The sequence below is a fragment of the Sminthopsis crassicaudata genome, chromosome 2, assembly GCF_048593235.1.
Source record: "Sminthopsis crassicaudata isolate SCR6 chromosome 2, ASM4859323v1, whole genome shotgun sequence".
Lineage (NCBI taxonomy): Eukaryota > Metazoa > Chordata > Mammalia > Dasyuromorphia > Dasyuridae > Sminthopsis > Sminthopsis crassicaudata.
Genome location: NC_133618.1, coordinates 60,033,404 through 60,057,689, shown reverse-complemented (window position 1 = coordinate 60,057,689; position 24,286 = coordinate 60,033,404). Strand labels below are relative to the sequence as shown.

At 36.6% G+C, this 24,286-nt stretch overlaps 1 protein-coding gene across 1 annotated transcript in view; it reads left to right on the top strand.

The window, feature by feature from the left end:
- PHAF1 (phagophore assembly factor 1) overlaps nucleotides 1-24,286 on the top strand; it is a 52,294-nt gene that overhangs the window by 14,271 nt on the left and 13,737 nt on the right. The window contains exons 3-8 of the mRNA XM_074286492.1: nucleotides 66-149; nucleotides 9,829-9,872; nucleotides 11,179-11,258; nucleotides 11,629-11,723; nucleotides 12,979-13,076; nucleotides 15,610-15,722. Coding sequence (XP_074142593.1) covers nucleotides 66-149; nucleotides 9,829-9,872; nucleotides 11,179-11,258; nucleotides 11,629-11,723; nucleotides 12,979-13,076; nucleotides 15,610-15,722 — 514 coding nt within the window. The remainder of the gene's footprint in view (nucleotides 1-65; nucleotides 150-9,828; nucleotides 9,873-11,178; nucleotides 11,259-11,628; nucleotides 11,724-12,978; nucleotides 13,077-15,609; nucleotides 15,723-24,286) is intronic.

The window sequence follows — 24,286 nt, the reverse complement described above, 5'->3', positions numbered from 1 at the left end:
TAGGTGCTTTATAAATCCTATTAAGGTGAATGGAGTCTTCATGTTATTTTCCCTTTGTCTTACAGGCCCCTCTTAGTCATGACCTCATCCTTAACCTGACTCAGGATGGAATCAAACTGTTGTTTGATGCTTTTAATCAGCGACTAAAGGTAAACACAAATGTCATCTGAGATATTTAATGTTTGACAATCATTCAATATTTTTGAGGATAGCTCTATACCTTTTTGAGGATAGGTTTTTGTCACATTGAACAAAATGGATTGCGTATATTCTCTACTGTGTTATATTGCACTTTATTATTGAAAGGCCTTTAATCCTTTCATAGCCCACTTTACAAATGAGAAAACTTAGGGCTGGGAAGTGAAATAAATGCCTTTCTATTCTAGAATTTTAGAATTGTAATGGACCCTAGAGATGATCTAATCTCAAGGTTCTATCCAGCTCCAAGTGTTTGATTCTGTGATGTGATCCAGCTACTGTGTTATGTAGAGGAAATTGAGGTCTAGAGAGAGAAAGCAAATTGTATGAGTCTGCACAGAGATAGTGGTACAGTCAGGGTTAGGGTCCAGTAGTCTTTTCACATAGATGGGATTTGTAACTGGATGCCACGCAGAGATCGTCTAATCCATCCCTCTCATTTCACAGATTAAACTACAGTCTAGAAAGGGGAGAATAGCTTGCCCTGGCCCCAGGTAGTGAGTGTTAGACCTGAGATCTAACCCATGGCTTCAGATTTCCTGTGCTTTTAGCATAGTTGGCTGTCTACAATTCCAGGCTTCTGGCTTCATCCAGACATCCTTGCTGTGTGTCTTCCACTTCAGTAGTTCACAAATCAGTGCCATCCCATTTTCACTTAGAAACCAATGGAATGCCAGGGGCAACACAGTTACTATTGGAGATTTTCTCTCTCAAAAAGCCAAAGGAAAATTAGTCTTCTCTCTGAAACCAAATATTGACTAAAATAGGCATGATGATGACTGAGAGAGATTTATGAAAATCCCAAGCCCCTCTGGAATGAAGGGATCCTAGAATTATAAACTTAATACAAAAAAGAACCTTAAATTCCAACCCCTGATTTTACCGATAAAAAAAAAAAACTGAGGAACTGAGGCCCAGAAAAGTAAATCTTTACTTGGTGTCTTATAAGTTGTAAGTGATAAAGCCTGCTTTTGAATGCAGCCCTCAGACTCCAATTGCAGCAGTCTGGCCAGTATATCACAAAAGCAAGATGGAGAAAGCTGATGGTGGTGGTTGTGCAAGAACAAGGGAGTGAGTAAGCTATTGTAGCTGCTAGTAGGATAAAACAAAGAAATGGCCTGTTTGCTTTAGGTAGCTTACTTAAGTATTTTGTTGTATAGAATCTTTAGCTCTGCATTCTCATTGATCTAGGGACTTCTTATACCTGCACTCAGTTTCTGCTTTAGCACTTCCTTCTAACCTGTGTAGGATCACTTCTGTGCCATGCCAATGGAGTTCAAACTCTTTGGCAGGTCCAATCAAGCTAGAAAGAACTTGAGCATAGACTTAGCAACAGACTATTTGCTAAATACAGAGTGACTCTTATCAGTAGGTTAGTCACAGAGCCGATGATTTTTTGACTATGGCAAGCTAGGGACAGTTATGTAGAAACAGTTGAAGTCTGATCCTACAGTTCAGAGCTAAGAATGTTGTAACAAAGGAAGTCTTTCATTTTGCTACATTTTGGTGTAGATGCTATATGTAAAAGGACAGAGACTGGAGCTTGACCTCAGATGTTGTACAGACTAGTGGGGCTTGAGAGTTGCACATCTCTTTATTGATGGTTCTCTTTGAGTACAGGAGACCTTGAATAAAGGTTGGTTTTGGATTGACATGATATTCACTACTACATTGTTTACTTGAGCTAGGAACTAATTGATTCGTATGCTACAGTTCCTAGAACCTGTTTTATTCCAAGATAATTCTTGAATAATATATTGTTTACAAATCCCAAGATAGCTCATAGATTGATTATGAGTCACAGGAGCCTTATTGTTTCAAAGCTACAACTTAGAAGATAGATTCAGATTGGTGTTTAGGACTAATTTCAAACTAAGAGTCAGTTATCAAGATTATTTAGCTTTGACTCAAACCAAATAGACTTGAATTAGAAGCATATGAACTTCCTGAATCTCAAAGTAGTTTTTCTGAAAACAGTATATCTCACACATTCTCTTTTTAAAATAAGCTTTTATTAACAAAATATTCCCCAGTATTCCTTCCAACAACAAATTCCTCTACAACAAATAATATGTTTGTAAGAAAAAAGGAAAGGGGAAAAAATATAGCATAACTGATCAATAAATTGGGAAAATCTGAAAATTGTTGCATGTTTTTTGTAATCCGATCTCTTTGTCTCCTTCCTATGGGCCCAGCCCCTTTGATTATACTAAAAATTAGAATTATTGCTGAAAGTTGAGGTAAGAAAAGAACAGGGAACGCCCCCATGCTGAGGAGCCAGTAGACACTGACACTATTCTGTTAAATCTTCCTGTTCACCAAAATATTGGATTGTTAATGGGGAAGGAGAAATTGGGATATTTCTTAGAGGAAATGGGAGACTTTCATGCTTAATGCAGTAAGAGCCTGTCTTCGAGCTTCAAGATCTATCAGGAATAATCACCTCAGACCCTGAGCCTGTTGAATGGCAGTGCAACACTGTGTTTCACTACCACTTCATATTTGTTCATAATCTCCATTGGAGTCATTGAAACCCTTTTTGAAGATGGATGAAAATATAGAGGAGTGTTGGAAAAGGCCAGATTATCTTATTTGTGCCTCCTATAATTTCATATAACCTATCTATATAACACCTCCTCCAGACTACTGACCTCAGCAATTCCCTGAATGTTCTTTGGTGACCCCTTCCTAGTCTATTTATCCAAATATAAGAAATACCATTGTCAAATTATTAGTAAATCTTAGGTGACTGTATTGTAAGAGCTATTCATATACCTTTTCCACTAGTCTTTCTCAGACTATGACACACCTAAACATTTGTCAAAGCATAACAGTGGTTGTTTTTCTTTCTACCTTCCCTATTATTCCCTGTCCACACATTTCACTTCCTGGATGTTTTCTTTACAGGCTATCTCTTCTTTCTCCATTTACCTTGAGTACCATAAACTCAGCTTGGATTCCTTCCTTCAGTAAGGAAACTTTATATTACAGTGTGCTGGGGACATCTCCTGTGCAGCAAAATTGAAACAGTGATTGAGAAACTAGACTGACTTTCTGCTTTAGAAATGAGGTAGCATGTAGTTTATCAGTACCTACTGGTTGCGAATATAGCCTGTCCAGAGCACTTGAAAGCACCAAGGTTTTCTTTGGATGCTGGAAGAATCTGTAAAAGTAAGAGGTCACAAAAGAGACTACCTCCTCAATATCCCCCACATCACTAAAATAGCAGAATTGTTCCCTTCCCCCCTCAAAAACAAGGAAGACCATGAGAAATGCCAAAAATTGCTAATATCAAAAATTAGTAAGACAGAGAAGAGCTCTAATCCGATGAAAAGACATTTTAGAAATTAAAGGCATCAGGCATCAACCTATAAAGAAAAAATGTATCATTAATAACAAAACCAGAAATTCCTCAATAAAAAAAAAACAAAATTAAAACTCCATTATGCAGACTGACTGTGATGATATATAGTATTATATAGCAGAAAATCTGGATGCACACAGAAAATGATCAAAAGGAAGCAAAGAAGCAAACAGCATTTTTGTTGATATATATTTTTTAAAATATGGATAATTTGGAATTTATGATTTTATATGTGATCATGTAAGAGTTTGTTTAAATGGTTTATTTTTCTTAGAGATTTAGAATTTTAAAATTACTCCCAAATTAAAAAACAAACTAAACTATCTAGAAGTTGTTGGAATGACAAGATTAAGTGAAAACACAAATACCTCTAAAAAATAATGTAGTTGGACAAATGTTGGCAAGCAATTCAGATAAAAGTAACAATTCTGGAAGATAGATCAAGAACAGATAACTTGAGAATGTTTGGATTTCTGGAAACTGAATTTGACGGCCTTTTCCCTCCCAAAAATTGTGTAAGTATATTTTTCAGAAGTATTACAAACAAGGGACAAGTGGCAGATAGAATTCATTTAGGGAGCAACTGGGGAAAATTCTTTAGAAACTGGCTGAAAGAAACCTGTTGCCTGAAATAATTTATAACATGTCTTTTAAAGGTATGTCAGACAGCACAGATGATGCATTTGCAGGGCACCGTCTTGGATATTGTTACTTGATCCTTCTGCTGGCATCATAATAATATCCCTTTCTTGAAAGGTTTAAAGTTTATGAGATTCTTTCCTCACAATAATCCGCATCCCATTTTATAGATAAGGAAATAGACAAAGAAATGAAGGCATGGGGCAGCTATATGGTGCAGTGGATAGAGAACAGGCCCAGGAGATTAGAGGACTTGGGTTCAAATATGATTTCAGACACTTAACATTTCTTTGTTGTGTGACCCAGGGCAAGTCACTTAATCCCAATTGCCTCTCAAAACAAAAACAAAACAAGGCATGTCCAACATTTTCTAGCCAGTCTTTTTCTACCCATCCCCCTCAGGTAATTTACTCTTTTCACAAGTAGTTTACACCTGGCTTGCCATTTTCCTCTATTCCCTGACTCTTCCATTTATTAGCAGACTTTAATAGTCTCATAGATGAATGAGGCTCCCTCAAAATCCTGAAACTCCAAATTCCATTGTCTTCTTAATCTTCCATAACTTTCATCCACTGTAAGTACACATGGGGCTGGTCATCCTTAGTTAGCCTCAAGTGTTCTACTTTCCCCACTTTGAAATTCTGACATTACATTACATGACCAAAACTTACCATTCCACCCCTTCCTGTGTCTTACACCCCTTCTTTGTTTTCATTGATACCTCCATTTGCTCTCTCTCAGGTGCCTTCTCTTTGAGGAGGAATATCTCCAATATCAACCCATTTGGGTTAGCTATTTCAACACAATGAGAGGAAGCCTTGTAGCTTGCTAACTGGATGCATCGCCCATTCGTCTTCTCTCTTCTCAGCTGGGTTCTTTTATTCTTCTGTAATTGATTGTAACTCTACAGAAACTATTCCAGAACTTGTTTTCCCTTCTCAGAAGCCATTCACACGCCTTCCCTCTCTCCATCCCTCTTTTGGCTAAGGATCTTGGTGATTGATTACCTTACAAAGAAATTTGAGGCCATTTAGCATGCAGTCCCTTTTCTTCCCTTCTGCTCTTAAGTACTTATTATTTTCTTACAACAGTAAAACATAATCAAATCTCCCCACTTCTTAAAAAAAAAAAAAGTCCCATATCTCTTCTTCCTTTCTCAGCTAAAGTCCTTAAAAAGAGATGTCTGCAGGCATTGCTCCCACTTTTGCCATTTGGCTTCCTAACTTATTAACTAAAACTTCTCTCTTTAAAGTTATTAATAATCTCTTAAATGCCAAACCTTAATTCTCATTCTCAATCTTTTTAATTTGACTCAGTTGACTCTCCTCTCCTCCTAAATTCTCTATTCTCTGGGCTTTCCTTATGTGTCTTTCTCCTTTGTTCTCCTACCTTTATGACCATTCTTCATCTCCTTGACTGGTCTTTATAGTCTCCCATGTTGATAATTCTCACTCTCCCTTATCTCACATCTCCAGTCAATTGCCACATCTTGTTATTTCTACCTCCAAGGTCTCATCCACCCCTTCTCTCCACTTACAAAGCTAGTAATCACCTTACCCCATCACATCTAGCCTAGATTGTTGCAACAAGTTTTCTAATTGGTTTCCCTGTTTCAAGCCTCTTATGGTACTAGTCCAGCCTATACACTGCTGCCAAAGTAATTTTCTTTAAAAGCAAATCTTAGTGTGTGATTTCTATCAATTACAATGACTTTTTATTTGCCTCTAAGGTCAGATAGAAATCACTCTGGTTAAGCCCTACACAGTCTGACCCCAGTCTACCTTTCCAGTCTCATTAGACATTGCTTTCTTCCTTCATTACTCTGCAGCCCAGCCAAACTAACTTCTCTTTTCTTCATATACAACAATACATATCCCATCTCTGTCTGCATCTCTTATGCCTGGAAAGCTCTCCCTCCTTATCTTTCTGCCTCATTGAATCACTTTCTCCCTTCAAGATTTAAGCACTATCTTCTATATGGAGCCTTTCCTGATCTCACTTCCCACTGAAATGAGCTCTTCATAATTAACTGTTTTGTGTATATTTTTATTTATGCTGTTTTTATTTTTATATGTATCTCTTCATTAGAATATAAATTTCTTTGAATGCAGATTGAAGCATACTTTTTTTTTTTTACTTTATTGATTTTTTTTTTTTTTTTTTTTTTTGGTCTGCATTTTCTTTTGTGACATGGCTAATATAGAAATGTTTTCTGTGACTGCACATGTATAAATCTTTTTCAAATTACCTTCTCAAAGAGAGGGGAGAGAAAAGGAAGAAAATATAGAACTCAAAAAAAATTTTTTTTAATGTATGTTAAATGTCTTAAAAAAAAAAAAAAAAAAAAAAAGAATGTAAACTTGTGAATAGAGATGTCACCCTTATGAAGCCACAAAGATTACCAGTTCTTCCAAGTCTTCTATTGTTGCTTCTTTAGCTAGTTCACCTATATAGTAGTCATGGAAAGACGAATCTTTAATGATTGGATACTAACTCAGCTCCTTTAATTCCTAGTAGGCGAGAGGCTGTTATAGTGAATAAGGAGGGCAAGATAAATCTTATGGCCCTACTCAGACTCAGTTTCAAATGATGTGGGCTGTGACCATGGAATGCTAATGAAGATTGGAATTCAGCAGTCCAGCAGTCTGTGATGAAGCACCCTGGAGAGACAATGCCATGGGCAGCGTTTGTGAGCAGCATCCCTAGAAGACATTTAAGTAATTAGTTGTTGAATAAATAAATAAACCTGAAAACTGGTCTTATTTATTGGTTCATCATGAGAAAATCTTTTTAATCACCACCAAACATTTAGAGAGCATGAAGAGGATCATCTTGAAACATGGAGAACCATTTTGTGTGTTGTTGCCATGACCAATCATGCCCTTCATGCAGACTGTGTTTAATTTAGTGATCTATATTTATAGTATCTTGTTATTTATACTCTTGCCATTCCCTAGAGTACTTACATCAGACAGTACAACCTCTGCTTCCTGATATGTTCTTGTATGCAAGATTCTCCTCTGAACTCTCACTTTTAGTTTAATATTTCTGGAACCTCTCTGGCATACTTCATCTGGAATCATAGATAGAATGTTAGAATTGAAAGGACTTCTTCCTAAGGGAGTCCAGCTTCCTTGTTTTACAAATGGAAAGACTAAAATTCAGAGAAAACAAGTGACATTTATAAACTTCCTAAATGGTGTGGGTCAAGAGCCACATTGTGAAATCAGGGTTTTGATTCCAAAATCATTGTTTCACAACACTCTGTCTCCTGATCTTTCTAGCTGTTTACATAACCCCAGCCAGAGATTCTACCTAACATACACTTTTATGAATAATAGTTTTTTTTCACACTTTACAAAAGCTAACATTGTGTGCCATTTGTGGTTGACAAAATAATGTTTATTATCATTGCTGATAAAAATCAGATGCCATTGTATAGCATAACATTTCTGTGGGAAAATGAGATTGAAAATAAATTATTTTGACTTGAATCCCTTTTCCTGGCATGTACTTAGTGGTTGATTAGTTTAAGGACAACCTGTACTGTGAGTTGGTGATAAACTTGCCCTGTGGATCCATCGTCACAGACTTAGCCCTGCCTGCTCAGCTAGTAAAGGCTGATATGTTCTGTAATCCAGGTGAAGCTAGGCCCTTCAAGAGTAACCATGGTCTCAGTTTTGTCTTTTTGTCCCTGTCCTTAGAGTAACCCCCTTGCACTTAGCAAAAGCTTAACAAATGTTTGAATCAAACCAAATCCATTATTTATCCTTCTGAGCAGATCAGCAGCATACCTTTGGCCTAGAATCAAGGCTTTGCTTTGTGTCAGTCTGGTTCTTTTTTGTATTTTTTGTGTCTAATAGAGGTAGTGAGTGCTAATGGAAAGAGCAATGAGAAAATCAAAAGAGCCTGGGTTTGAACCCCACAGCTTAGTATTTGTATGAACTTGAGTAATTTGCTTTAAACTGTTTCTGTTTTTTCCTCCATAAAATAAAAGGATTGAATTAAATAACTCTTATCAGCTCAAAATAGCCAAATCCTTAAACTGTAAATTCCCTGAAGGCAAGGATTATCTTTTCTGGATTTTATTATATCGCCTTGGTGCCTAGCACATAGTAGGCACTCAGCAAATGGTTACCGAATTTGTCCTTAAAAAGATATCTGAAGAAGGACTATGTACCTCCATAAAGATAATATTCCAGTTTCTTTAGATTTAAAATATCAAGATTCCCTTTTGGGTGATTCCATTAATCTAGGTTGCAAGAGAATTATAGGCAGATACATAAGTAAAATTCTCCCTTTGATATTATAATGTGGCCCATTTCCATTAGAACAAACCTGGTGTTTAAACAAGGATAGTTTAGAATGATTTTTTCACTCTGTGTGATCTGGATTTTGATAACTTATTAAGGTCCTCAGTCCTAGAAATATAGTTCAGAGTAGTACCTGCAGAAATGAAAAAGAAATGTTCATTCTATACAATAGAAAGTTAAAATGATTTTATTTAGCTGTCTGGGTTTTAATTTTATCTTCTATTGAAAGGCAGAAGGATGTAGTAGGTGGATAAAGAACTAGCCTTGGAGAGAAGAAGGCAGATTTAGGTGGTATTCCAGCCCCTGACACATACTGGCTGGATCTTTCTGGGCAAGGCCCTTCACACTGCAGTGCTTTTGACCAAAAGTACAGAGAAGGTACTGACCTGCAAGGGTGGAGAGAGGATCTTCAATTAGGCGCTGCTACCTAGCAACTGTTGATACAAGTTCTACAGCTATTAAAGAAAATCAAGTCTTCACCGCCAAAGTACTTGGCACAGTCAAGTGGCTCAGCATCAGAAATATGTTTTTATCAATAGGGACAAAATGTTATTGCTTTGTCTCTTACTCTTAAGAACCTTGGGACCTTGCAGCTAAAACTTATTCTTTGTATTGTTGCTTCTAATGAGAAGATGAGCTTCTTGAAAGAAGAAACCCTCTTTTCCACTTGCATGCCCAGGCTTGATACAGTGCCTTGTACATAGTAAGGACCTGATGAGTGCCTTTTCATTTATTCGATGAAATCATAGGTCTGGGTTCTAATTTTTGTTATAGGAAATGGCTATTTTAGATTTGAGTGTGCCTACAAAAGACATACTCTGTCCCCATAGTTATCTAGGAACCAAACTTTGGAATAAGTATAAAGAAACTAAGCCATTACACAGAGGATATATATTTGGATAGTTTAGTAGAAGTTGGCTTTGATTATCTGGATTATCATGAGCAATGGAATGTGAATTTTCCCTGCCTTTTAAATAGAAACAGAAGGTCTTTTAATGTACACAAAAGTCTTTTTTTTTTTTTCTTTGCTGAGGCAGTTGGGGTTAAGTGACTTGCCCAGAGTCACATAGCTAGAAAGTGTCTGAGGGCTGGATTTGAACTCAGGTCCTTCTGACTAAAGGAGCACTATCCATTGCACCATTTAGCTGCCCCTCAAAAGTCTTAAAAACAATATTTGTCCATTGTGGATCCTGATGAGTGTTTATTCCAGAAATCTCTCTTAAAAGTTTTTTTTTGTTTTTTTTTTTTTTTTTTTTTTTTTTTAATGTATGCCTTTAACCATTTTTCTTAAATGTCCAATGTATTGTCTTTTAGGTAATTGAAGTTTATGACTTGACTAAAGTGAAGTTAAAATACTGGTAAGTCATATTTTAAATTGGTATATCATTCTCATGACATACCAGTTCTGTATGTCTACTTTCGTTTCATTCAATTGTCTGTCAGCTTTCCTTTGCTTCCCACAGCTATGAGGCCCACCAAATTTGTAGGATTTGTAGGGCCTGGGACTTTTCTTCTTGTCATATACCACAATCCAGGGTCCCCGGGCCTGGGATCCATCCTATAAAACAAGAGCCATTTAGAACACTAAAGAGCCACTCCAGGATTGATTGCCTCCATCAGCACATTTCTTTACAATTAATAGCATTCATTGTCTCTGCTGTACAGAAAAATCTAAGTAGTCACACCCCTTCACCTGATTTTGGTGAGATTCTGCTAGGTCAGACCAAGGACTAATGTTGATCATTTAGTATAATTATCTTTTTGTGAGGAAACTCATTTAAACAGATTTGGGCCATGTTTTGTAAGATAGTCAATCTTTTAAGAATCTAATCTTTAAAGATAAACCAGATAGATACAGAGTTTCAAATAGTCTTTTATTGAAATGTTTGCCTCCCCATTCTCATTTTACTTCTGCCTGGGCCAGTATAGAGTTCATCTTTCCCTTTTTCTTCCTCTCTTTCAGGCCCTCAGAGCTTTTCACCAAGTGTCACTTCATAAACATTTCCCTTCTCATAGATTTGCTTCCTCAAAATTCTCTCTCCCCAAGTTTAATCCAGTGGCCTAGTCCTACTCTGGTGATGTATACTCTTTTTAAAAATTCTCCCACCTCCTACTGGAATAGCACAGCCTTTTCACACCCTGACCTCCCTGAGCCAGCCTTTCTCCATGTTCCTATAATAGTTATACTATTGAAATTCCCCTAGACTGAGACCTACGTATCCCTCAATCTGTTGAGAACCTCTGAAGAACAGCCTGTGAATACAGTTCTTTGTTTTCTTATGTATAAAAATCTTGGATGAATGTCAGTATGTCACTGTGACTAAAAGCTTGATGTTAGAGTTGGGAAGACCTGGAGTCAAGTCCTTTCTCTGATACCTGTTGGCTGTGGGACTTTGGGCAAATCATCCTTTCTTTGTTCCCAGAGTCTCTCATGTGTGACATGTATATCATGTGAGGGAAATTTCTACATCAAAGAGTTCTTTACACTAATTAAATCATGTTTGTTGTCAGTGACTTACCTTAATATCTGAACTTAGTTTTCAACTAGTATCTGGTTTTTGTATAGTATATTGGTTTTTGCTTTCGAAGTACGTTTTGCAGCCATGATAACTCATGAATTCTGAGGTTTTATAACTATTGAAAAGAGCCTTTTTTGTTTTTCAGTGGTGTCCATTTTAACTCTCAGGCAATAGCTCCAACCATTGAACAGATTGATCAATCCTTTGGAGCAACCCACCCAGGAGGTAAGCAGTGCTAAGCAGAAAGATCATTAGATAGTGACAATTCAAGACAGTGAACATAAAAGTAGTTTTAAAACCCTTTCCTGTGCTTTTAAATCTCCTCAGTATATCTAGAGGTGAAAAAACATAATAAAAGATTAAGAAAACAGTTCTCATTTTGATCCTTCCAACTCCTGAGAAGCATCAGCAAGAGGAATATCCCCAAGATTCAGAGAGCTAGGGGGACTGGCCCAAGGTCACGATGACAGCTTAGAAACAAATCCTGCTGCCATTGCTCAGTGGTCCTGCCCAGTCCTGGGCCCCTGTTAATCTTCAATTGGAAATTGTAGCCAAAGCAACTTCTGCATTCACATGGAACTTCCTTTTTTTCCAGTGTACAACTCGGCTGAACAACTTTTCCACCTCAACTTTAGAGGATTATCATTCTCTTTTCAGTTAGACTCATGGACCGAGGCTCCAAAATATGAGGTCAGGAATTCTGTGTTTCTAATGTTGCTAAAATATTGTTAGGAGTATATACATAGCACATGACTTCAGAAATAATATATCAGAATAAATATCTAGCCAAAAAGACTACTTTTTCATTTCTTTGCCTTTAAGTCTAACATTATTAAGTAATTTGTTTAGAGACACATGCTGTGGGGTTTTTTTGTTTGTTTGTTTTAATCTTGCTCTCTGAAAACTAGCATTGAATTCAGTGAACTCTTATGATCCCTTAGCATTGTGTCCTGTGATACCCAGTATATAGGAAATATTCATATCTCTGGGACACTGCTGGTTCTTTTTCTCACACTATCTCTGGATGGAAGCAAGTTTCTCTTCCCATAGAGTTTTATTCCTCTATTATGCACTTTTTTGGGAGTTGTTTTAACATGTGTATACTTGATCTTCCTCTACCACAACATGAGCTCAGGAATTATGTCTCTTACCTGTGTCTCTTCTGTCTATGGCCCTTGCATCCGAGAAGTGCTTAATTAATGTTTGAGCATGGTTTGTCAGATTCATCTTGGGAGAAGGGAAAGCATTAGTACTTAAGGATAATTATTTCCTCAGTGATACATGGTAATATTAACATGGCCAGCTTTAAACAATAGATGTATTCGTGAAAAGAAATTTAAAATAAAATTTTATTTTTTCCCTTAATTATACAATTTAGTATGAAAGACTATATCTTTTCAATTTTTAATGGCTTGTAGCTCCTAACAATCCCTTCCCTTCATCTCAATTCCTTTAGTAAGGAAACTTTCACTAATTTTTGAATGCATAATTATTTTCATAAAGGTATGTTATTTATGTTAACATAATAGTTGGTTATGGTTATTTAAGATGAATTAATTTTATCCACGTTAATTTTTAATGTGATAAATGTCAGGAGACCTCACCCACATAAACAAATGCTATTTGTGGTCCTTAATAATTTTTAAAGAGTTGTAATGGAAGCTTGTGACCAAAAAAATTGAGAATCTCTAGTTCAAAGAAATATGCTTCTAATGTTTCTTTTATGGGGAAAAAGTAGTTAACTTGATTTAAATATATTTATATATGTATGTATTGTTATATATACACACATATATAAGCAACATTTATATTTCTGAAATTATAATTTATCCATTTTCTTACTTTGCTATATGTGGAGTGGTGCTAGTATTAGTAACTTTGTTACCATGTTCTGAATCTCAAAAGATGCAATACACTTAGTAAAACGTGTATTTTGTCTTTGCAGCCTAATTTTGCTCATGGTCTGGCTTCTCTTCAGATTCCCCATGGAGCAACTGTGAAACGCATGTATATTTATAATGGAAATAGCTTGCAGGATACCAGGTAAGCAGGAAGAAGAAAGGATGGGTTACCTCCTCTTGGGCAGAGGTTCTTTGTTCTCCCCAGCCTGTAAAAGTGGTAGAATGAGAGCAGGAAGGGAACTTTAGGGTTATCTAGTCCTACCTGCTCATTTTTTACATTAGGTATCTGAGGCTCATAGAGGTGAAATAATGTTTCTAAGGTGACAAGACAGGTAGGAGTGGAAACTGTGTCCTTTACTCTGTATTCAGCGACTTATTCCTCTATATAATTGCTGACTTGATCCTGTAATTTAAATCAACCAACTTAAAAAAAAATAAAATAAAGGGAAGCCAAAAAGGTGGAGAAGAGTGGGCTTTGAAGTTGGTAGAAGCTCTGGTTGGAAGGGAAGAATTGGCTAGAATTTGAGTCCTCTCTCAAGATCAGAGTTTTCTCTGCCCTCCAGCCTTTTACCACAGGGGCAGGGGTGTTTCCTGATGATGAGCTTCCCCTGGGGCAGCCTAGCTGAACAGCTGGCAAGAGATGATAACATAAGTCTCAAAACATGACCCAGCAGTACATGAAGAAGTCTTGAAATTATGTGCATTGCACTGGTGGCTTCGCATATCTTTTCAAGCCATTGTTTTTCTGTTTGGTTGAGTTTTTTAGACAGGATTAAGTAGCTTGCTCATGGTCATACAGCTAAGCTAGTAAGTAGCTGAGGCCAAATTTGATCTCAGGTCCTCCTGACCCCCAGGCCAGTGGCCTGCTCTCTGTGACACCTAGCTGCCCCACTTTGTTTATTCTTTATAATTTGGCAACATTTGCTTTCAGGTTTTTTTTTATTGAGGGGAGGGAATTGTATGGGATTTTTTTTTTTTCTGTTTACATTGTTGTAGTCATTGAGTATCTTGTTTCTTGGCTCTGCATCAGTTCACGTGATCTTTCTGGGATTCTCTGCGTTCATCATATGGATTACTTCTTATAGTACAGTAACATACTCTTACTTTATACACAACAAATTTATTTAGCCATTTTCCGAACTATGGGCTTCTCTTTTGTTCCCAAATCTTATTAAACACTTGTTAAGCATTAAATGCTGTAGATACAAAGATTGAAACAAAATAGTCCATTCCCTCAGGGAATTTGTTTTAGTGGGGAGGAAGCAACTTGTGCTCAGATAAGGATGAACAAAATAAATTCATTTGGCAAAGACCCATTTTTAGGAGGTGACTTGAGAGCTGAGGCTGGAGATAGAGAGGGAACAGGCAGAGAGGAATAGCTAAAAGAAATTTTAAAAAAAATTTTCCTCAGGCAACAAAACACTGGGGAAAATCTCCAGGTTGTACTTGTGCCTTTCTTTGTCTTGAACTATACTTGATTCACCATGTTAGAAAAGCAGTCTGGATCTAATCAAAAAATCCGAACAACCTAGATGAGTTGTCTGTACTTCTGCCATTTAAGGGCAAATGATCCTATTCCAAAAGGAAAACAAGGCTTATATTTCTGGGGTGGGCGTCATTCCCCTCGGAATGACTTCTTATAATCTGCAACACATTCTCTTTAGAAATGCTATTCTCATTATCTTTCAGTTATTAAGGTCAAAGTGGTCTAGTTTGACTGGAAGATATGACCCATAAATAAAAACCGGGTTATCATTAAAATGCTAGATGCAAGTGGGCATCTATCTACAGGGGCCAATCTAGTGTCTTAAAGGGTAACCGGCGCTTATTGCCTTTTTGTTTGGTTGCGTGGAAGGAAAGACATTCTAGTGCCTGAGATCTAGCCTTGTAGTTGGAAAAATCTTCCCAAGTCAGCTGATCTCCAGCGCCTGTGGACCTGTGAAATGAAGTGACAGGTGTAGAAGAACTCTAAAGAGTTTGCAAATGTGAGCTGGCTTCCTCTATTTCTAAGTTCAATGCAACATAGGGACTTCCCTCATCCTCTGGCTGCTCTTATGTCAAACCAGGCTTGGCCTGCACCTGGACATTGCCCTCTGGTGGCAAATTTATAGTTTGTAGTGTAGCAGGTTTAGCGCTTTCCCACCAGTCATGTGCAGATAGCTTTCCTTGATCCCCAAAAAGTGACTTTATCCTTCCATCATCAACCTCAGTCCAGCCAAACATTTATTGAGTGATTACTATGTACCAGGCATTGTGCTAAGTCCTCAAAATACAATTATAAGCAAAAACACAAAAATAGTCCCTGCCCTCAGAGAGTTTACAGACTGAAGGGGGAGACATGTAAATATGTGGGGGGACAGTAGAATAAGCATTTATTAAATACCTACTATGTGCCATGTATTGTGCTAAGCACTTGATAGATAGATACTATCTCATAATCCTCACAACAACTTTGGGAAGGAGGTGCCATAATTACCCCCATTTTACAGTTGAAGGAATCGAGGCAAACACATAATATGGCTTGCTCACAGTCATCCAGTTAGTATCTGAGACTAAATTTGAATTTAGATCTTCCTAACTGCAGTCCCAGAGCTCTGTTCACTGCACCACCTTGTTGACTCTAAAAGAATATCTATAAGAGTCTTTGCTTAGAAGCTTTTGATTCTGTTCCTTAGGGCCCCAGGTATGCCCCTCAGCTGCTTCCAGGGAAATGTATATGCAGAAAGTGTGGATGTTTTGAGAGATGGAACTGGACCCTCAGGTTTACGACTCAGACTCCTTGCTGCAGGTAAGTGACCACATTAGGAGAACCTAGTTTTTTTTTTTTTTGTTTTGTTTTGTTTTGTTTTGTTTTGTTTTTGTTTTTGTTTTTTTCTTTCTTTCACCTCTTCTATCCCCAGTTAAGTCTGCCTTTGGGAATTTTCATTCTGATTACTTTTTATCTCCTCAAATACTAAGATATATACAAATTAAACTTTTTAAAGCTTTCATCTACAGATAAGATACAGATAACCTCTTTGTTAGGTTCTTACTAAGTGCTAAGGAGATAATGAGATATTAGGTTCTTACTAAGTGCTAAGTCCATACTTAACAATTCTCTAGTTCTGGCCTTTAAGAGGAGTTTTACCTCTTTGAACTTCTGGGGAGGAGCTTGCATGTTTAAAAGGAGCAAGTTCATTGGTAGAAGTAATTTTCCCACAAGCCCTTGCGTTCTTACAAGCCCATTCTCTGGGAGGATAAAAGAAGACACCATTGAGAGAATCAAGTCTGGGCCAGAGTTGAGACTGGGGCCTGTAGGAGTTCTGGATTGGATCAAGGAGACGATGTCCCGTGGATTCGCAAGTAAAGAGGACAGAGAAAAAGATTCACAGAGAAGAGAAAGAAATCTCCTCCCAGAGAGCAATCAGCAGTTTCTGGAGACAACAGAACTTTACACCTTTTGATCAAAACTGTAATCTTTCCCATTTTATCTGTATAAAGCTGGTTAAATTTAATGTTAGAAACAAATTCTCTCAACACTTTTAAACAAAGTTCCAAGGTCCCTTTCCTAATGAAGTTTACAATACAAATATAAACACAGAGGGACATAATCCCTACAGCAACTCTGCCAGTACAATAACTACAACAGTAGTTGTTTTTGAAAAGTGCTAAAGGGAGGGCTGAGGGAGCTAAGAGGGATACAAAGGCTATTAGGGGGGTATCTACCTATGCCTTTTCAAAAAGGGTAGACTCAGCAGGGTCAGAGTACAAGAAAAGATCCTAGTGATGGGGCCTAGTGTGAGCAAAGTCATGGGGAAAGGAGGAGGGGGAACACCCTGCTGGGAAGGGACAGAAGGTCAATGTACTTGGCCAACTAGGAAAAAAATTCTGAGACCAGGCTGTAAACTCCCAAAGGATTGACTTACATTTCGAGGTCAAGATTTTTTAATATAACATCAGTGACCAGATCTGGGCACTTAAACATGGCTTTGAGAATTCCTGCACATGTGTCTGGTCAGCTCCTAGAGAGCCAACTTTGTGTCAGCTAATAAGCTGTCAGTACCTGAAGGCAAAGTCTCTTTCTTTTATGTTTTGCATATTCCACAGTGCCCAGACCATTGACATACATATAGTAGGCTCTTAGGAATGCTTGATGAATTACAAGTTCATCCTTCAAATCTGAAAGCATGAGAAAGGGACAGTCCCTGCCATAGGAGCTCTGCCCCACACACCACATGCAGGCATCTCTAAATGGGTGAAATAGGTTGTTTCTTGAGGTTTTATTTGCCAGGAATTGATGGGCCTCTAAGAGATGAGAAATGTTCATTGCCCTCTCCTTACTATCTTATTTTACAAAGGTGGTTTAGGATTGCTCTTTCACTGAAGAAATCAGGAAGGGTTCTCAAAGTACCCATTGGAGGAGGCTCAGTAAGCAAAAAAGAGGCCCTTGAATCTTGTTTATTTAACAGCATTTGCATCTCCATTTCTGGGACCTAAGCAAAACAGTATAGACTGGTAGGATGAATTGGTTTAGAGTTAGAAAAGTGGAGTTTGGATTCTGACTTCCCAACTTCATGTTCCTAGGCTGGTCACTAATCTTCACTCTTTAGCAAAATGAAGACATTGAGTTTGATAATCTCTTAAGTGTTCTTATACCTCTAAAAGTCTTGGATCTACTCATGCATATATACTGTCAAAAAAAATTATAAATAAAATTTTTTTTAAAAAGTCTTGGATCTTAAAATAGGGCCTCACCTGGCAATGCTACTTAAATAGAAATAATCTAAGATAGCCACATTTTCCCCCCTCCCCTTTCTCTTTCCCTACTGCCTACCTAACTTTTTGTTTCTTTCTCTCTCCCTCTCCCTACCTAACTCTTTTTCTCTCATCCTTTCTCCTCCCTCCTCCTCCCCTCAAACCCTTAATGTCTAATGGGTAGGTCAGTGAACTTTGATCTGGAAATTATAATTACTCAGGAGGGCCATCATAAGGAAGTAGATTGACATGCCCCAGTTAGGAACAATGGCGTTAAATTGATCACAGTTCTAGAGTTTAGAGGTAGAGAATGAGGAATGGGGAGTGGTGCTGGAGAGTAGGGGATGAACCATGCTTATAAATTCAAAAAAAATTGTTCAGAATCTGATTACAGATTTTTGGTCCGTGGTTATTGGAGATATATTGTTTGTAGTTATTAAGGAATCCCAAGTTTTTTCACCTGTCACTATTCCCGTGACAATTTTTTAGATCAAACAGCCCACAAGAAGCATAGGACTTTGAGGTGACTTTTATAGCTTTGGAGGTTGCTACTCAATTGTGTGTTGAGAAAAGAAACCCCTAATTAGTGAAATGAAAGGCATTGGGATTGAAAGGCAGCTAATGTTGAGGTCCATAACTAAGCTTTAGATTATATGTAGATGAGCTTTTTTTTTCCCCCAGCAAAGTTTTTGGGCTTTACTTACTCGGTACTACAACTTGTGCACTTGATTAGTATCAGGTATTAAATGATCAATTTTAACACCATTATTGCTCTTATGTGGTGACAATGTCAACATCATTTCCCAAAACCACTAGTTTAAACATATGAAAATACGTAATATTTAAAGCTCAGGAGATAAATCTGAGTCTCAGTTTGCAATATCTTGTCTTTCTATATGTGTGTGGAGCGGGGGACCCTTAGAACTAAAGCTGAAAATCTCTTTGGAAAACTTGGTAGTTGGAGCATTTCAAAAAAACTGATGGGATAAAGAATGTGAGAATGCTTAGAAAATTGTAAAGAATTATAGAAATATGAGGGATTTTTTAAAAATTAGGTGTTTGTATCCATTATTTAATCCTAAACCAGGCTTCATCCAACTGCAGAGCTTGTAAGGGTACCCCAGGATGAATTGGGAATTAGGAGTTAAAATTTTCCCAATGATTGCTGCTGTAGCTAGCACTAAAGTTGGGCTATAATTGTCTGGAGGCCCCAATACCTGGCTCAGAAGAGAGCAGGACAAGAATTTGCATGGAGGGTGGGGCCACTATAAGGGATTATTGGGGAAAAGAGTAGGTGTGGTTAGATTGGATTCCAGGCCCACTATTCATCCAGGGTGCTGCCCCATCTGAAGCAATTGGCAGGTTCTCTGTACCTTTATAAACTGCTGTGGCCAGAAGAATTCATCCCCTTCCAACACTTAGGCTAGTTCTTGGATAACAGACACACACAGTCTGTCTGTTCCTATAGTCAGAGCCTTCTCAGTCTTGAAGAACCTGCCATAGCTCGCTCTGTTACAGGCCTAGCCTTTTGGAATCCAGTTCACCTTCATGCCACAATGAGACATCAGAGTAAGAGTTTAATGAAGGATTTGTTACTATTGCTAATAATGGTGTCACAGTCACAATAATACTGGGAGTTCAAATTCTAATTCTCCTTTTGATTTTGTTTCTTCTCATTTTAGGCAAGTTATTTCAAGTCTTTGTTTTCTCACCCATAAAGTGAATTGTGATTTTTTTGCTTGTTTGTTTTTTAAATACCTGAATTTTCCTTTTTCAAAATCTTACTAGTTTGTTAGAGGCTAGAGACTTGTACACATACAAGTCTTCCCAGTTTTTCTAAAACCATACACCTTATCATTTCTTATAATATAATAATATTCCATTATACACCTCATCTTCAGCTACTGCCCAATTGATGGACATTCCCTCAATTTCCAATTCTTTGCCACCACATAAATAATTGCTATAAATATTTTTGTACAAATAATTCCTTTTATGTTTTCTTTGATCTCTTTGGATTGCATACCTAGTTATTAGCTATATTGTTGAAACAACAGAGGATATACATAGTTTTGTAGCCTTGGACATAGTTCCAAATTAGTCTCCAGAAAGGTTGTTCCAGTTCATAACTCTAGCAGTAGTGCATTACTGTCCCAGTTTTTCCACATTCCCTCTATTTTTATCATTTTCCTTTCCCGTCATATTAGCCAATCTGATAGATATAAAGTAATGCCTCAAATTGTTTTAATTTGCATTCCTCTAGTCAGTAATGACTTAAAGTATTTTTTCATACGACTATAGATAGCTTTGATTTCTTTTTCTGAAAACTGACCATATCCTTTGACCATTTCTTAATTAGAAAATGCCTCTTAATTTTATAAATTTGACTCAGCTCCCTATATATTTGAGAAATGATGCCTTTATCAGAGAAACTTGCTATGAATTTTTTTTTATTAATTTTATAATTATACATTTTTTGACAGTATATATGCATAATTTTTTTATAACATTATTCCTTGTATTCATTTTTCCAGATTTTCCCCTCCCTCCCTCTACTCCCTCCCCTAGATGATAGGCAATCCTCATACATTTTACATGTGTTACAGTATAACCTAGATATAATATATGTGTGTGTAAATCCAATTTTCTTGTTGCACATTAAGTATTGGATTCCGAAAGTATAAGTTACCTGGGTAGATAGACAGTAGTGCTAATATTTTACATTCAATTCCCAGTGTTCCTTCTCTGGGTATAGTTGTTTCTGTCCATCATTGATCAGCTGGAAGTGAGTTGGATCTTCTTTATGTTGAAGATATCCACTTCCATCAGAATATATCTTCGTACAGTATTGTTGTTGAAGTGTATAGTGATCTTCTGGTTCTGCTTATTTCACTCAGCGTCAGTTCATAAAACTTGCTGTGAATTTTTTTCCCCCTAGCTTTCTTCTTTCCTTTTAGTCTTGGTTGCACCAGTTTTGCTTGTGTGAAGCCTTTTAATTTAATATGACCAAAATTATGTTTTATTTCTCATGGTTCTCTCTTTCTCTTATCTGTTCATAATTTTTCCCTTATTCAGAGATTCAATAAATAAAATTTTCCGTGATCCCCTAATATGATTATGATATCACACTCGATGTTTATTCATATGCTCATTTTGACCTTATGGTGGTGTATGGTATAAAATATTGTTCTATATCTTGTTTCTGCCAAATTGCTTTCTAGTTTTCCCAACAATTTTTGTTAAATAGTGAGTTCTTGTCCCAAAAGCTTGAATCTTGCGTTCATCAAACATAAGACATACTGTGTGTTATGTATCTAATCTATTCCATTGATTCATTACTCTTTTCTAGTTCCAGATGGTTATCATAATTACCACTTTCTGTGAGGCCATCTTCCTTCACATTTTTTTTCCATTGCTGTCTTTAACATCCTTGAGTTTCTGTTCTTCTGAATTTTGTTATTTTTTTCTTGTTCTATAAATTATATTTTGGTAGTTAAGTATGGCTCTGAATAAGTTAATTTGAGTAAAAAGTGTCATTTTTATATTAAGACAGCCTTACCCATGAATAATTACTGTTTCTTCAGTTGTTAAGATCTATATTTGTGTGAAAAGTGTTTTATGGTTCTTGAGTTTGTCTTGGCATGAAATAATTTGATATTATTTTAAATGGAATTTTTGTCTTTCTGCTGATTTTGTTGCCAATATGGAAATGACATATTTGGATTTGTTTTATATCCTGCAACTTTTGTTAAAGTTGTTACCTGTCTCAACTAGTCTAATTAATTCTTTAAGATTCTCTGATGACTATATCATTCTTATCATCCTCAAAGAGCGGTAGTCTTCTATTTTTAAATGAACATGTTTTATTTATACTTATCTGCTTTTCCTTTTCACTTGGTGTCACTTACTAGTCCCTTTCACCCACACACACCAAAAAAAATACCCTCTCTGATAACAAATAAGCATAGTCAAAACATCTGCATATAGGCCTTGCTGTTTGAAAATGTGTTTTGTTATGTATTTCTCATTGTTTCTCTTTCTGTCAAGAGATGAAAGGTATGATTTGTTAACTTGTGTGGTTATGGTTGTTCATTGCTTTGATTTGAAGTCCTTAAGTCTTTCATAGCTGTTTTCCTTTTTAATGTTGAATTGTGTGACTTGTTTTCCTGGTTCAACATATTTCATTCTGTATCAGTTTATATAAGTTTTCTCAGGTTTTTCTAAATCTATTCCTTTTGGTCATTTCTTACTATGCAATAATATAATATTATGTTCATATATTATAATTTGCTCGGCCATTCCCCAATTGTTCTAAGTACCTTATTTGTTTCCAGTACTTTATTACAACAAAAAGTGCTGCTATAATAAATTTTGTGTATATATAGCCCTTTACCATTTTATTTGGTTTGGGGAATTCATAGATGAACATTGTCATTACTTTTGGGGTATAATTCCTAACTAGTTTCAGAAGGACAGGTTTCAGCTCAACATGACATGCTTCCCACGAATTAGAGAAATTCCAAAAGTAGTATGGGCTGCCTTGGGAACTGAGGGCATGGTGGTTAGAGTGCTCACAAAGTCTTCATTTAAATTCCACCTCTTACACTTAATAGTTGTGTGACTGAGCAATTGCTCAATCTCAGTAGGACATACAGACTCACCTATAAAATGGAAATAATATCTACCTTACAGAAATGTGAGGCTCAGATCAGATAATGTATGCATAAATATACAGATAATATAATGCATGTGATACACAGATCTTAAAACACTGTAAATGTTAGCTGTGGATTATTAATGGGTTTTCCCTCACTGCATCCAAACAAAGGTTGGATCATCATTTGTTATAGATGTTGTAGAAGGGGTTATTCTGGTCTGGGTTAGATATATAGATGCCACTGTAGCCCTTGTACTATTAATTATCTCTTAGTTTTAAAGAGCTGAGCTAATTACTTGCATAAAGTAGATTGTGGTATTTGTCTCTACCCATTACTATATACTCAGGTTCTTTCACAGAGCCCTTCTTCAATGCCTTATGATGTATAGAAGTAACTCAGCATTTATAAAGACTGCATTAGTAGAACACATAAGCTATAGTAGGTTTGAGCACGTTGAAGACACTTCAAGTATTGTCCCTTAAACAAATCATCTATTCCTTACCAGTAGTCCATCCATTTTGTGGTGATTTTTTTATCAATCCACAATACAAAAAAATAAAAATAGTCTCACTTAATATGCACAGAGGAGAATAAAAATCCGTTTTTAGACTTTCTTCAAATATTAACCCAAAATAACTCTGTTATTCCAAATGTGAGACTTATCCAACAAGCTGAGATATTACTAGAAATACAGAATTATATTAATTTTGACATTCTCACAATGCTGAAACTAGAAGACAAAAACAAATTGCAGATAAAGGAAGAAAGACTATCTGATTATCCTTAGAGAAGCAAATAAAGAAGATGGTAAAGCTATTTTTATCATGCATTTAAAGACAAGAAACATCATCTCAAAAGTCATTTGCTTGCAGTACATATGATAATCTTTTGCAGAACATAACAAAGATAATTACTGCTTATGGAATTTTCCAAAGAAGTAAAAGAAGGGGGAGAAACTCAATAAGACAAGTAAACATGTTCTTTTATTTTTATCCTGAACTTAAACACCAAAGAAGACCATTTTCATATACACAACAAAATACCAAAAAAAAGATTATAAGGCTGTGAATCTCTATTTCATACGTACCATTTGTCCTTCAAAAAAAGGGTATATTTTAATTCTGCAGGTTTCAAAACTGCTGCTGCTTGTGCTTCCTTTTGACTGTCCTTTTATTCCCTTTTATGTATTTTTTAAAAATGTTTCAGTATTTTTTTTTTAAACTACCACTGCTATTCTCTTCCTTTTTTTCATCCACACTAGGGGAACTCTTTACTCTTAATGTCTCTGACCACAGACTGCATTTGTCTCAGAATTGTTTGTCATCGTACTAGGAGGTGGCTGGATTTTTTGTCTTTTTTGTGCTGCCGTTATCTTTTGTCACCTGAGAGCTTCTGGCTGACTTTGTGTTTAGTTCTGGGGTGGGAGAATGTGTTTTTGCTGAGTAGATATTTGGGGTTTAAGGTAGGGGAAGAAGAGGGGGTTTTCATCTTAAATGGTCAGAAGTCTGGTATATGTTTTTAATGAGAAGAATTTTGGCATCGGGTATAAAGAGATAGTTCTTATTTCTTAAGTCTTATTTCTGACTCATATTATGTGTACAGACCTGGGCAATTCATTCAATTTTTCATTGTTTCACTTGTTGATAGAGATAACTTGCTCACTGAGGATTCAGTAATTACCCTATTTTTAATTAACAAAAGCACAGTTTATGACCCACCCATTCTGGAACTCGGAACTGTGCCCAAAGGGCTATAAAATTGTGCATACCTTTTGATCCTGCAGTGCCACTACTGTGTCTGTATGCCAAAAAGGTCATTAAAAAAGGGGAAAGGACCCATATGTGCAAAAATGTCTATAGCAGCCCTTTTTGTGATGGCAAGAAACTGGAAATTGAATGGATGCCCATCGGTTGGAGAATGGCTGAATAAGTTGCGGTATATGAATGTTGTGGAATACTAT